Here is a 15,216-nt window from a genome sequence, read left to right as displayed (position 1 = left end):
TATCAATTCAAACTGGAATTACATTGATTGCTTGGAAAAGTTAAATGCAAAAGGCTATAAGGTCATTAAGATCCTGTGATTTTTGGATTCATTAGATGGAAGCCTAAATTCCAACTTTGGACACTTTACATACATTTTACAAGAATTTTAAAGGTAATATTACCCAAAAAGTATGCTATACATTAACAGATCAAAATGATCAAGATCCATGCCATAGAAATGATAGACAAATCGTATGCAGTTTTATTTCTGAAATTAGAACAACACTTTTCTGATAGAAAAATTCAGTTATTGAGTTTTATAACAATATATTTATTTGTTTATGTTCGTTTTGTTAGTTTTTATAAGGATTTTCATGAATCTTTCTTGTTATTTAATGATTTCTGCAAAATTTCGTATTCCAATATATATTAATGTGTTTTTTACTTATAAGATTTTCCTTTCAATATGTGATGAATGACGCTAATGACGTTGTTTAACTACTGATGTTATGAAGGGGTCGATGATTCGTATAAGAATATGAGTTACTTGTAAAATACTCAGTTTTTAGTATTTAATTTGATTAAAGGTTTAATTTATTGCGTTTAGCATACACTTGCCTATGGTTTTGAAACGCGTTTAACTAATTTCATTTAAGTTGGCTATAGGATAATGGACTATATTCTATATAGGCTATAGGTGTTAGTTCCAGTTTTTTTGTTTTTTTTTTTTTGTTTTGAGAGAGATAAAACATGTTAATCACTTTTTATTTAGGGACTGTCGCGCAAATTAAATTAACTACGATTAAGCATTGCTGTTGAATGCCTATAGGGTTCATATCATATATTATCATGTAGCTATATTTCGATAATAAATAGTTAAACATATTGAACTAAACAGTAATCAAATAATAATGATAAACAATTAATAAATATCCAAAAAATAAAAATCAAAATTACAAATTACAAATAGCAGCCCCAATATGGATCTACGGCTTGGCCAGTCCAGCAGCATCCTGGCCATTATGCTGGCCCACTGGCACTGTTAGTCCCAATCCCATCCTGGTTTTGGCCACGGCTGCTGCAGGTTTTGTGTCCGGTTTGTGGGCCGGTATGGCTTTGGCCGCCAGTGCCAGCTTATGAATGTGTGGCGACGATGGCGACGTCACTGTAATTCTACAATAAGAAAAAGCTAATGGTTTACACGCACACACACGCGGAGGAGGAAGGGGCGGGTTGTTGTTGTTACGGAGCGGAGCGGGGGCGGTACAGCGGATCAGAGCGGAGCGGAATGAGGATTTGTTGTGTGTTTTGGTTTTCATTTGTCACATACGCATTAACATATTTACACGCATCGGGCGTTTGGTTTTTATGATTTTGTTTGAATTGGCAGGAGTCATTGGTGGATTGGAGCGTTACAGCGTTTAAGTGTTGGCGGCGGTTTTCGTTTTGGTTTTTTGGGTCGTTTGTGGATGTGGATTGTGGCGGATGGTTTGCATGTATGGTTTAATTATTTAAATTAGATAAGCCGGCAAATAGCAACAGACCTTACAGACTAGCTAACTGGCTAACTAGCGATAGGCATATTAAGAGTCAGACAAATAGAGGGTGAGAGATAGATAGAGTCTATGCTGGGTGCTTGGGCCTTAATGCTTGTGCTGCTTTCTGCTGTTCGAGTTGACTTCGTTATCAGCGTACCTAGGGCTGTTGTCGTCCTTTTCGAAGACCACGGTGCGGGTGGAGCTGACAACGGAGCCACCTCCGCCGCCAATGCTTCCGTTAAGCGACTGCTGTGAGCTGCGCTTCACATGCACTGGCCTCAGCCGATCCTCCAGATCGCTGATTGAGCCCACCGAGCTGATGCTCTCATCACTGCAATGGATAACCATTAGTTTTGCTACTATCCCTAGGTATCGTTAAGCTTGTTTACCTTTCGCTCAGCTCTTCCTCGCCCTCCTCCTCCATGGCCTGCTGGAGATCCGCTATCCGCTGCAGGGCCAAGCGCAGATCGTTCTTCAGGGCCGCCCCCTCGGACTCCATTTGCTCCATCTTCTTCTCCAGGTCCTTGCGCCGCGTCAGCGACTCCTGTTCGCGACTGGAGACCGTGTGGAACTCTTCGCGCATGTCGCGCAGACTCTTTTGCGACTTCTTGATCACGTCCTGGGCCTGCATCTCACGCATCTTTGACTGCGTCACCTCGTTCTGCAGCTTCTCCAGCGCCTCCTTGTGACGGTTCACCTGCACCTCGAGACGAGCCCGTGTGGCCTGCTCCAGTTCGAGTCGGGATTCCAGTTCTTTGGTGCGCAGCTCCAACCTGATTGTTTGATAGTGTTTAGAACAATTAAGATAGACAGCTTTACCACCTTCACTTACCGTTTGGACATCATGGCCATAGAGGGATCGCCCAGATTCTCCACGTTATCCAGGCGGTGTTGCAGCTCGCCCACTTGCTCCTTGAGATTGTTGCGCTCTGCCTCCATCTCGTTCAGCTTGAACTCAGCCTCGGACACGTTGATCTGCTCAGTGTTCAGTTGCTTCACCGTGGCGCTGTACTTCTTCATCAGCTCGCCCAACTCTTCCTCGTTCTCCTCGATCTGGGCCTGCAGTTCGGCGCGATCCCTGTGTGCCGCATTGGCTCGCTCCTCGGCGTCGTTCCTGGCCCGGTGGGACTCTTCGAACATGGCCTGCACCTCGGTCAGTTCGGCTTCGGCCGTTTGCCGCGCTTTCATGGCCAGCGAACGAGCGGACTCGGCATCTTCCAGCTGGTTGCGCAGCTGTCGGATGAGCGTCTTGCCGGGCGTGTCTGCCTTGAGGCGCTCCAACTGTGTCTGGGCATCCTTGAGCAGGGCTTTGTATTTGCGTAGATCCCGTCGAAGCTTCTGGTTGAGGGCTTCCTCGGCATCGCGGTCAACGCGATCACGGTCCTCCATGGAGGAGAGCCGGCGCTCCAGCTCGTGCTTCTCCCGCAGCAGCAGCGTGCGCTCCTCGTGCTCCGTTTCCAGCTGGCACTCGAGAGCCTTGATCTTCTTGTAGCCATTGCCGCGCACCTCCTCGAGCTCCTCGTCGCGTTGCTGGGACTCACGTCGCGCCTCCTTGCGCATCGTCTCCAGGGTCATCTCCAGGCGCAGCTTGGCCTGCTCGAGCAGCTGGATCTGGCCGGCCATCTCGTCCAGTTCCTCCTCCTGCTCCTTGGCCCGACGCTCCGTTTCGTTCTTGGAGCGCCGCAGCTGGGCAAACTCCTCCTCGGTGCCGCCGCCAAAGGTCATCTCCTCCAGTTCCCGCTGCAGCGAGGCGAGTTTTTCCTCTTTGAGGTCTAGATCCAGACGTGTGTCCTGTTAGTTAAGTAAAATTAATAAAAATTATTATTTTATCAAACGATGCATTTTAGATGGGACTAGATATTTAATGTGTTTAGGTAACTTAACTATTAATTTAAGACCTCTTATGAATTTTCACTCTGTTATGAAAAACTAAGTAATCAACCTCAGCTTCTGTACATTAAGTCAACTTAATAGCTTCTGTTTTCTGGAGTTTGGAGCTTCACTTTGTGCCCATTTGGACTCACTTGAATCAGCCGAGTCGAGTAGCGGAAACTCATGGCTGTACTGGGCTGGGAAAATTCAGTTAATGTGTCTCTGACCGTGGGTTTATGCTATCTAAATCGCAGTGGCCAGTTCAGCTATCGCCCTCCATGGAGGCTCTTCCTCTTCCAGCTAATTATGAGTATCGAAAGCGTAATGAGAACGCCGCCAACGTTTTAATTTCTTTTTGCCAGGCCGAACAATCAGAACACAGATTGGAACAGACGGAGGCGGAGGGATCGTTCTATATACTATGTACTCCAGTTATCGCACGTTGACGTTCGGCGAGCTACTGTCGAGCGGAACCGTGAAGAAAGCAGCAAAGCGGAGATCCACAAATGTGTGACCGAAAGGCAGACACAGACATCTAAATACAGAGCGGCGAGCGAGGCAGAGAAGCTCGAGTACAGGCCGATAAAAACATGAAACGCCAAGAACTGAGAGTCGAGAACCCAGAATTGGAAAGATCTCGGGATGGAAATGGAACTAGGCAAGAGAGCGGGTCGCACATGCAACACATGCCGCACATGCGCGCATGTTTGGAACGCTCACCGATGTGGGCAGGTAGGCAGTCTAGGTAGAGCGTAGACTGTAGACTGTAGACCGTAGAATGCCGCAAAATGTGCATGGGCAAACAAGCCGAACGAGTTTCCGAGTCCGAGTTATCCAGTATCTGAATCGGTATCTCGGCTGCAATGTGCGCACCGTGTCGCCAGTTGCTCGAACATTGTTCAACGAATGGCATATTAATTACATTTTAATATTCTAAACTAAAAGGTAATAATATAATGAAATTGGAAGAAATTTTTTCAATTTTAAAATGATAATAGTTGAAAAGGATCCATACATTATTAATATTTAGAATATAGGTTTTCATTTTAAACATTTAATCCCCTAGAAAGAAGGGAAATATAACTATCATATTTTATGTTTCAAAGAGTATCCATAATAAGAATAAGAATTCTTGAATTTTAACTCTCTATATCTTCTTAAAGAATGAAACATTTTTAATTTTAATATAATCTTAAAAGAATACATTTTTTGTCCGAAAACCTGTCTAAAGAATGTCGAAAAACACCCTTACATTTTTAGATACTTTTAAGCCCATGAAAATTCCCGGAATCTATCTCATGCTAAATGTTAGTGCTCTTAAAATGTTGCTTAGCACTTGCGGCAACATGTTGCCGAGACAATGTTGCAGAAAGCACTTACCGCCAGCGTTTGCTCCAACGTGAACTTCTCCGCCTGCAGGACGTCCTTCTCGCGACCGTAGCGCTCCTTGGCCTGCCGCTCTTGGCGCGCCGCATCCTGCAGCGACTGACACTCGGCATCGAATTTGCGCTGCTTCTTCTCGAGCAAATTGTTGCGGGCATTTTGCTCCTCGAGCAGCATGCGCAGATCGTTCATCTCGTTGGTCATCTTCTGTGCCTTGCGCTTCCATTGGCCCACAACCTGACGTTGTTCCTCAACTTCTTCGTAGGCATCGGAAAGCTAGAGAGGTGGAATAGAACCCATTGAGGCTTATGCTAAAGATACCGTCCAGTGTCAAGCCCACAAACCTTCTTCTCCAATTGCTTCTTGAGCCCGACCAGCTGTTCCAGATCGTGCTCATGCTGCGTGTGCAGGCGTCGTTTGGTGAACTCCAGTTCCCGAGCCACCCGCTCGTACTTCAGCTTATACACTCCACCTGCGCCGCCCTCCTCGTTCTCCGCATCCTCATCCTCGGAGATGCCATTGAGATCGGACTTGGCGCATATTAACTCCATTTCCAGCTTCTCGGTGGCCTCCTGCAGGTTCTTCACCTTGTTGGCCTGGTCGCCCAGCTCCTTCTCCAGCTTCAGGCGCTCCCCGGTCTCCGCCTCCAGTCGCTCCGTGGCTATGTGGGCCGTAGATCGCTCCTCGGCCAGGTCCACCGTCAGCTCGGATAGCTGCAAAGATTTGAGCACACACGAACCATATAGAACATTCATTTTTAATTCTGTGCCAGTTTTCTCAAGGAATTTATTGTACTATTTCACTGTTTGTTTGGGTTCTGCGATTTCGATTTCTGGCTGCCATATGTCCAAACAAGTGAGATTATTATTTATAAAACGCTTTTGTCGGAGTGTCGATATTTTGCAAGTTACGCGAAATACTTATTGAGCCGTGACCTGCGGAAATGCGTAGCTAATAAAAACGGACTCATTAAATAAAAATTAAAATTGAATTGTTTGAAGAAGTTTTATGCTTTATATATATAAAAGCGATATACAAATATAACAAATTAATGACTAAAGCTATACCTATTTAAGTCAAATGTTTTATTTATGTCAGCTGAAATGTTTCACTTCCCCATGACGTAAAAAAGAAAAACAAGAGTAGTCGCAAGAAAAATTGAGTTAAGATCACAAAATGTGACATGGAAATTACTCATTTCGTAGGATCATTTACTAAACCATAGATCAAAGCATAACTGTCAAAAGTACTACTTCCATGACACAATTTGAAACTGACTCAATTAACCGTGGAAGGTCGGTTCACTGCCCCTTGAAAATGTTGACTCTTGGATGCTAACACTTTTTAAAAACATAATTTCCAGAAAATATTTTGCAGATCTTATTTTTCCAGCCCACGTAAGCTTTTGATTTATTTAATTTGACCCCAAACAAGAAAAAGAAACAAATGTTATGGATATTAATGTGGAATATTTCCCTGCCGCCTGAAAGAATTCCGCCGTGTGATTCACCCAGTATACGATCCCAAAAATAGATCCTCATCCAACTCAGGTGTGGGGATGGGCGGAGGAACTGCGCCGCCGTCAATGTCAGCGCAGCATGGAAGCCACACCATCCCATTCGCAGTAGGTGTTTGTTTAGGAATTTAATATTTATGAAGAGGAGACATCATCACCCCACACTCAACAAGACTTAATGGTTGAGGGACGGGAAATTGTGTCAACGACAAGCTCAAGGTCAGCCCAACCGATACCTCATCGTCCTCCTCGCGAATGGTGCGATCATCATCATCGTCGTGGTCTCCGTTGGTCAGGCTAATGGTGGCCACCGAGGACTCCCGATCCCGATCCCGGTTCACCGAGTTGCCGCGCGACGTTGGCGTGTGGGGCAGCTGCTTGGCCAGCTGGAAGGCCTTGGTCAGGATGTTTTGGGAGGAGCGAGTGCGTCCCACCGATCCGCATCGCTCCATGCTGTTCCGTTCGCGCTGTCGCTCGATCAGCGAGATGGTATCGTAGTCATCGTAGCCGGAGCAGGTGCTGCCCGGAGTGGTGCAGCGACTTTCCGATCCCGCTCCTCCGCCTGCGCGACCACTGTGGCTGGTCGTCCGCCGCGTCCTCCTGCCCATGGCGGTCCACTCCTCCTGCACATGGTCCGTGCGCTTGAGGAAGTTCTGGATCTTCTCGCTGAGATAGGCGGACGAGGTGCGCGGATCCTCGAAGGAGGGCGAGGCTCGCATCGACTGATGCACCGGCTGTCTCTGGCAGCCGAGCACAAACGACAGGTTGCCGTCAAAGACCACGGGCGAGCTCTCCAACTGCCGCATCTCGTAGGGATCCACGCCACCCGATCCCCGGGTGTAGCTCTGCGGGAACACCCTGCGCGGCGGCGTCTGCAGGCGCGAGTTGGCGGTGTAGTTGGAGACCGACGACTGGGTGGAGCAGCGCGAGGACACGGAGTAGGCGGGACTGGGTGAACGATTAACCAGGCGATCCGCTGCTGTGGACGAATTCAGTGGCAGTTTCAGCGAGATCTCGTACAGACTCTCAGAGTCCTTATTACCCAGCAAGGACGATGAGAACGCCGAGCTGCCGCCACTGAAACTGCCACTCGTTGTGGTGCTGGTGCTGGTTTTGGAAGTGTATTTGGTGCTGGTGGTGTTGTTGCTTGGGTGTGTGTTCAGGGCGGATCGTGTGGTGTGGCCATTGCTCAGTACAGGACTCTGCTCCCGCTGCTTGGGCAGCAGACGGAGCTGCTTCCTGGCCTGACTCGGCGGTGGCTTGGGTGGCCGTGCCAAGGGGGCGGACCCACTCAGCGTGGAGTTCAACGAGGAACCGCTGCTGTTATTGTTGGTGGCGAGCACTCCGCCTCCGGATCGCGTGCCTCCGTTCATGGCTGCCAGTACGCGGGCCAGGAACTTCTCCTTCTCCAATCGGTCCGATTCTAGCGGGCCTCTGGCATCCTCATCTCCTGAAGCTGCAATGTCAGCGGTAGCCTCATTAGCAGGCGACAGGGGAGGCATGGGTTCGGGTTAGTGGCAAGCGGGGCGGCAGGTGGTTAAAGGGGTTTCGTTTTCGGGGTTCGGGGTACGGGGTACGGGGTATTGGCTCTGGGGTTTGATTCTGTGCAAATTTCCTTGGCCAATATTTGTCGGATTTGTGTTTCTGTTCGCAAATTTTGATATTTCGATATTTTTGTTGTCGTTTTGTCGTCGCTTGTTATATCAATCGAGTTCGTTTTGTTGTGGACTCTTTTTGTGTGTCGGTGGGGGATTGGATTATATTATGCTAGGGGCTGTCAAAAACTTGAGACCGTTGATGCAATTTAAATTTATCTCGGACTGAATTCTTGTGTGACTTGTTGTTGCTGCATTTATTTCGGCCTCAGCACGCGCGCGCTTCAAATTGCCAGCAGATTTTCCTTTGTTTTCGCTGGCTTTTATTGCTTTTGGCAGCGATTTTTCACACACGCACAGATCAGATCGGATCGGTTGGACTCGAATCGGAACGGATCGGATCGGTTCGCATCGAATCTCCCGGACACGGCGCCACAGGCCTCAGGCGTACGCGACGTTTGCTCGGCGACTAAGTGTACGGTTGATGCGTACGCGTTTCGCTTGATTCTGGCCAGCGGAAAAGCTCGCCGGCAACTTGTCTCCCGTTTTTTTTTTGGCAAACCAATCACCAGAGAAATCTCTTCTTTTTCTGTTTTAAGGAGAGAGAGGAGAGGCGCCATCGAGCCAAGTCAATTGCAACATCGGAGCAGTTCCGCCTATCACATAATCTATGGTCTGACGGTTGCCTCTTGATTTCGGCCAACTGTTGATCCAATAATTTGGCAATCTTTGGGGGCATTATGTAAACCCTATCGCATCCCAGCTGCAGCTCAACCGTATCGCGACCAAGCATTATTAATGATCTTTTAGAGCATTTAAAAATACTTCTGGCTATTCTGGTGTGCGATATGTGCGAAACATTGCCTTTGAATCCACATCCCATCCATCTCCACCAGAATATACATATATATCTATATATATGCTCGCTCAGACTCTCAGAGTCAGAGTCAGTTGGTGTTCAATGCCCACAGTGCTATTTTTAGCCCACTTCAAAAACAAAATAATACAAATGGGGAATGGAAATCCACTGGCAAATGGTGCATCTTATTCACGCTGCCTAAGGAAAAAGAAATCAATCTTCGAGTTGATGAAGCATTAACTGATTAAAAGGCAAATCTTTTGATTATTTGGTAGTAAAACAATTCCATTCAGGCAAAATGATAAAACGTTTGTAAATTTGTATGATATTTGTGACAACTATTTATATATACTAAATAAAAACTTCAGTAATCTGTGAAACTTTTTTCACGGCTCATTGAATTAGTGACATTCCCTAAACCATTTCTGAAGACACTAGAAGCAATTCCCTCAAACTAGTTAGTATTTTGGTTAAATATAGATTAAAACACCAAATATAAATATATATTCTTCTTGAAACAGAATCGGTTTCCTAATGAAGAACCCCCCGCTGCAATACAATCTAAATATATTAAGCATTTTTCATTTTCTTTTGGCGTCCCAGATATTTAAGCACTGCCAACGCAAACATGATCACGCAGATGGACTTGTCATGTCGCTATGGCGCAATTTTAATTGCACACCCATTCGGGCACATGTCCATCAGCGGAGCTGTGATACCTACCTTGGCTTCCAGCTTTTGGTTTTCCGCCTTGACCTCGCTGCGATCGCACTCAATCTTCTCCAGCTTGGCCCGCAACATGATCAGCTCCTCGTTGGCCGTCTTCAACTGCTCCTCGGTGCGGTGGACGTTGAGCAGGGGAGTGACCCGGACCAGGAGGCGCCACCAGGGCCAGTCGCGAACGGTAAGGAATGCCTTAACATTGCGTTGAATGCAACGAACTGCCAGTTCCTTTAGAACATATTTTTGATATATTACAAATTGCCAAATAGCTCAGTAATGCGGTTTAACATTACCTGTACTCGCCGCTGGGACATCTTTTTGCGGGCCAAGTAGCCGCGACAGAAAGCTTGCAGTTGTATAATGCGATCCGAAAGCAGGACATCGCGCTTGGCTTCTAGATCACTTAGTACTCCTGATCGGAAGAGGATCTGAAATAAATTAAATATATTTTTATATTGCGTTCTGAAATTGCTTAAAAAAAGTATACAAATCGTAATCATTTTTTTTAATTTGGTATTTTTTGTTTGTCAAAACATATTGCAAATTATTTTGTAATTAATAATATCAATTGTATAAACAAAAGTGCTTACTGATTGTATTGATGCCAAAAACATTTTATTGTATTTTATAAGAGCAGTTCCTATTAAACATTTTTGTAAATATGAACAAGTATTTCAGCTTGTTTATAATAAATACGTACATTACGATCTTAGTGCTTAGTCAGCATTTGTTTAAAAACAAATCCAAAGCAACAAAATTCTCAGTTTGAGCTGTCGACAGACTTATCAAAACATTAAAGAAATTCCTTCATAAAATGAGTAACATGCTTTAAAAAAGTAAGTCAATTTGTTTTTAAAAACAATTTAATGGATCTGATTGAATAACTTAACATAAAGTTATATTTCCTTCATGCTATTTTTGACTCAACATTTAGGGTCAGGTGCACCATCAAACTCAATTATTTAAGAGTGAAGCGGAAAGTGAGAAATCAACAAAACAAAATCATATCATTCCATGGAAGTGAAGGTCAAAGGTGGGCTGACTTAGCCCAGACCATGCAAATGAAGTTGCAAACTAATGGAGAGGCATAAGAGGGGGGAAATCTAAATTATGAGCAATTTGAACACTTGTGCGCAAAAAAGTTGAGGATGCAAAACTGTTACACTGGTGAGAAAGTGTGAGGATGAAACTGCGGCAGCAGAGGGCAATGAAAACGAAATTGTAAACAATATATTGCCATAAAAGCAAAAACCATCACTGTCTGGAGTGGTGCCCTCCTAATGGCGGTTCATGCAGGTGGAAGTGCACTCAGTCAAGTGAATATTTCCGTGGGGTATGTATGTGTTTTGCATATTTAGGGCCACCGGGTTCCCATACAAATTAGCCTCTGAAAAGACGCACCTTTTCGAGGTGTGGCCCCCACCTCAGTCCCAATCTCAGTTTCTGTCTCAGTCAGTCTCTGTCTGTTAACGCCGAAATTCGCGACCGCGTCGAGAAACTATTTTCTCGAAATTTTAATTATGCCCGGCACGTAGACAAAAATGAAAGTAAACCAATGTGAAATGGCAAACTAAACTGTCTTGTGCCGGTGAGTGTGTATGTGTGTGTGTGTGTCACAGTCATCACCTGCTGCTGGTGATGGGCTCCATGGACACTCGGATGTGACCATTTGGACACTGGGAGTGGTTGGTACCGACCGATAAAAAGCCAACTGAAGTGGTTTTTCTGTGTGCCACAAACCACCGATTAATTCTAATTTAAGACTTGGGGAAAGTCTGAACAGAAAAATGTCAAAAGATATTATTTGATCAACCTAAAAGAAAGAGACAGTTTAAAAAATAATGCTGAAAGGAATGTCATTAAACAAGAGTGTATTTAATAAAAATGAATATATCATGTATGTAAAATACCAAATAAAGTTTGTATAGGCTACTTTTTTAAACAGAATGGCATAGGTGTTAGGACCTCGTATGTAGACATAGTTGAAAGCAAAGCCAAAGCGGTGAAGGGGTAGGGATTGTGCCAGAGGGGAGAAGGAAAGATACATCCATAGCAGGTTGTTTTTTACAATAAATATTTATTCCATTAACAGCATACGTTAGATAGAGTTAGATATAGACGGAGGCGAAGCAGTAGATGCAGCTGAGAGTTAAGATTGGAGTGGCTGGGGTGGATCGGATCGGAAGCGGGATCGGCTCTGTCGCCAGTGCAAGTCAGTGCAGCCGCATAGTTACCTCTTTCGTGTAGGTGGGGTAGATCTCCACCTGGGTCTGGATGCAGCACACGGCCTGCACCTGGGCCACCACCTTGCTGGCCACCACAGTGGGGCAGTGCGTGGTGGTGGCGGTGGCGGTGGCACTCTGTTTGCCAGCCGCCGCAGCTGCCTCGAATTTCTGTAGCAGTTCGACAATCTTGTTGGACGCTTTGCTGCAGCTCTTGGTCTCCGTTGGCTGCTCCTCGGCTTCGTCGCCCTCGGATTCGCACAGACTGCCGGTGGAGTTGCTCGTGGAGGTGGATGTGGAGAGCTGCGGGTTGCTAATGTGCCCCGAATCATCCGAGTCCTCTTCCAGCTCCGCCCGGATTTCCTTGGTCTGTTTCTTCAGACGCTGCTGCGGTGTGGTCTGCTGCACCTCCTTCACCACTTTCACCAGGAGTTCCTGGTTTTTGTCGGAGGTCTCGCCCAGCTTGGGGGGTATTATTTTGCAGGACTCCAGTTTGGGTCTGCCCACCTTCTCCTCGTTGGCGTAGTGCAGCTTCTGCAGCTTCTTCTTGTTCCTCACCAGCTGCGAGTGCTCCTTGGTGACTCCCCGGCTGACCGTCTTCTTGGTCTTTGAGCTCATGCTCTCCACCTGGCGCAGGATGTCCTGACCTTTGGCCAGGCACTTGACCAGCAGCTCATCGCTGTTTGCATTGGGTGACTTGGGTTTTACAGCTCCTGGTTTCAGCGTAGAATTAGCTCTTCTGGCCGCTGGTCTGGCCGTGATTTGTCGCTTCTCCAGGCTGGAGTTGGCCCGCTTGGGCATGGTCACTGCAGCTGAAATAGCAGCTCTTGGAGGGCCTGAAGTGTTCAGAGTCAGCATGGAGCGAGTGCGCTGTTTGGTGGCTGTGGCTGTTCTCAAGCAAATGGGTTGGTCCAGGCAGAAACTCTCGCTGCGCTTGCGCAGACTGGATTGTTTGCGCACGGGTATCCTGCTGCCACTCAGGTCACTCAGGGAGTTGTACCGGGAATCGCCTCCTCCTCCGCGCAGTAGCAGCACTGATCCTGCCAGTTCCGGGGACTGGTAGACCTGCATCCTGCCCACACCCATGCTCAAGGTGCTGTGTGACTTGGCCAGTCTGGGCTGACGATCGCAAAACTCCGCGGGCGGAGCAGGCAACTCTTCGGGGGCAGCTGGTTTCATTCCCTCCAGCGGCGGATACTCGTTGAGTATGTGATCGAAACTCTGGAGCACCTCGTTCAGTTTGCTCTCATCGTGAGCCACCTTCTCCAGCTCCGCAAAGATCTCGTCCTCCAGCGATTGCTGGGCCAAGCTGAGACTCAGGCTCAGGTGACTCTCCTCATCGCTGTCCACATAGCTGCAGACGCTACTGGTCATCTGGCTGGGCATTTGCTGGACAACAGGACTTGTTGTGGGCACTGCATTGGGTGTGTACTTGCCACCCACACAACCGCCATCCACCGTGCTAAGGGCACTCATGGATCTGGTGTGTTTGCTTCCTTTGCAATACAGTTTGCCACTCAACTTGGGCGTTAGATTATCCTCGATTTTGTGGCGTATATGCGAGAAGAATTTCTTGCCCGCCCCCAGGCCATGCTTGGGCCCAGTGGGAGTGGCAGGGGCCACAGGCGGTGGATGGCTGCGCACTTGGCTTAACTTGGACTTGACCGTGTGCTTGTACATTGCTCCGAGATTATGTAAAGCAATTGTCCAGCGTCTGGCGGTGACGGCGGCGAGTAAAAGTGCATATAATTTCGCAATAAATTGCAGTTTCCTTTTCAATGCTCGACGGCAACTGGCGACTGGCCACCACTTTCACGGCTTGGGCGGCGGCAACTCTCGGATGTGCTCTCGGATGTGGTATGGTGTTTTCTCTTCGGGCTCGGCAACGCAACTGAATTGGCTGGCTCAAGCAGACGCAGTCCGAGTCGGAGTCCAAGCCAAATGCTGGCTCTGCATTCGAAAGTGGCTTATCGAGAAACGGCTGGCACATAAACACAGCTCAAAACAACAACGCAAAACAACAGCACAACACAAACTTGGCTGAGGTCGCGGCCATTGGTAATTGGTTGAGGGAAAGGGGCGAGCGAGTGCACCAGGCAGCGAACCCCAACCACCAACAACCGATCCTCAGGCTGGACAAATGATGCTAATTACTAGCACCAACAACAATTGGCCACACATGATCGACCTGCGGCTACCCAGCATAATTAGTCACAACATCGCCAGCCATCAAGGCAATTGCAAGAAGAAAAGCGTAACAAGTGAGGCAATGGACTAGGTCTGGAAATGCCCTCGGCCGGCTTTTATTTGTGTTTCCATTTTGCCCTTTCATTGCCATCAATTGGACTCGCTTTGACTGCCACACAAAAGATTCAAAGCGATCCACGGATGGGCAGGGCAAAAGTGCCATGCTCATTGGGGACAAATAAATATTGGTATAGGCCGAAGTGGTCTAGACTTTAGAGGTTGCAACACGGTTGAAAGGTCGTTAACCAGATCGCTTAAATAGGATTTTAGTTTGACTTTATCAAAGTGCATATCAAATAACATAACTCCATAATACCAAAATTTAAGTTATTATCGACAAAGCCAAATTGTATTTATTAATTACAACACAAATACCATTAGGTAAAACATCAACATCCATTCAAATGGTTGTTACTCTTAATTGGTAGTTTGCATATAAGAACCAGAAGTAACTTATTAGTATTTATTATTTTCTAATCTGTGATGTAAGGTAAAGAGTGCAAATAAATAAATGCCTACAACTTATTTAACACTTGTTAGGGAAAATAACAAGGTACTGCAAGGTTATGCATGATATTAAATAAATAGTTTCAACTTAGAACACCTTTTAGATGAAATAACGAACGGAACGAAAACCGGGATTTCAAGATACCATTTACAAATATCAAATTCAAAATAATTATCATTCAATTTGTTATTATATTGTTGAATAATTGCATTGACCTCTTACTACGATTTGCCCTAAACCTTAATAAAGATCACAAAATCTTTAAAACCAATGCACGTCGCATTTTAAGATCAGGAAATCCTTGATCCCCCGCAGTCATCATTGCCATGATCGTGACAGAAGCTGCTGTAACGATGTCATTGGGGCTTCCCTTACAGATTTTGTGGCCACAAATTGAGGCAATTAGTAGAAACATAACCGAAGTAAACAAGTCCCGCAAATGTCGAAGAGATTACAGAGTCCGTTCGAAACGCATTTCATGCAGCTTCCTGGTTATTGTTTCATAATTAAAAACTAGTTTACATATATAGTAAGCAGGGCTCGACTGGGTGGATGGAGATTTAAGCTAAAGACGCCTGGCCGCGCCCCCTTCCAAAGGGAGGCGTTAATGAAATTTTCGTGTCTCGATTGCGTTTGGTTTGGGTTTTTAATTTCCTATCCATCCGACTGGGAAAGCTAATTTAAAAGGTATTTCCCCCTTTCTTCGCCGCTTCGTGGCGTTGACAGAACCCGCCTCAACACCGAGTTATATAATAATCACGTTCGGCAAAGC

The 15,216-nt window shown here is 46.5% G+C and overlaps 1 protein-coding gene across 9 annotated transcripts in view; it reads right to left on the bottom strand.

Annotated features, from left to right (window-relative positions):
• Window positions 1-818: 818 nt before the first annotated feature.
• The window catches only part of LOC108140512 (unconventional myosin-XVIIIa), a 32,551-nt gene continuing 18,153 nt past the window's right edge, over window positions 819-15,216 (bottom strand). For 2 of the 9 annotated variants that reach the window (XM_017263303.2, XM_017263304.2), the window contains 8 exons: window positions 9,761-9,895; window positions 9,468-9,695; window positions 5,119-5,487; window positions 4,772-5,050; window positions 2,352-3,310; window positions 1,909-2,292; window positions 1,677-1,850; window positions 819-1,154 (listed from right to left, as the gene is read on the bottom strand). In XM_017263303.2, coding sequence (XP_017118792.1) covers window positions 968-1,154; window positions 1,677-1,850; window positions 1,909-2,292; window positions 2,352-3,310; window positions 4,772-5,050; window positions 5,119-5,487; window positions 9,468-9,695; window positions 9,761-9,895 — 2,715 coding nt within the window. In that variant the 3' untranslated portion in view covers window positions 819-967. Of the gene's footprint in view, window positions 1,155-1,299; window positions 1,851-1,908; window positions 2,293-2,351; window positions 3,311-3,543; window positions 3,654-4,771; window positions 5,051-5,118; window positions 5,488-6,526; window positions 8,521-9,467; window positions 9,696-9,760; window positions 9,896-11,701; window positions 13,581-15,216 lie in introns of those variants that run through there. The other 7 variants (XM_017263306.2, XM_041709317.1, XM_017263311.2 and 4 more) reach the window with 7 other exon arrangements.

This window comes from Drosophila elegans, unplaced genomic scaffold (genome assembly GCF_018152505.1).
Source record: "Drosophila elegans isolate 14027-0461.03 unplaced genomic scaffold, ASM1815250v1 contig_476, whole genome shotgun sequence".
Taxonomy (NCBI): Eukaryota; Metazoa; Arthropoda; class Insecta; order Diptera; family Drosophilidae; genus Drosophila; species Drosophila elegans.
The sequence above is the reverse complement of the archived record's forward strand: the minus strand, read 5'-3'. Positions and strand labels throughout refer to the sequence as shown.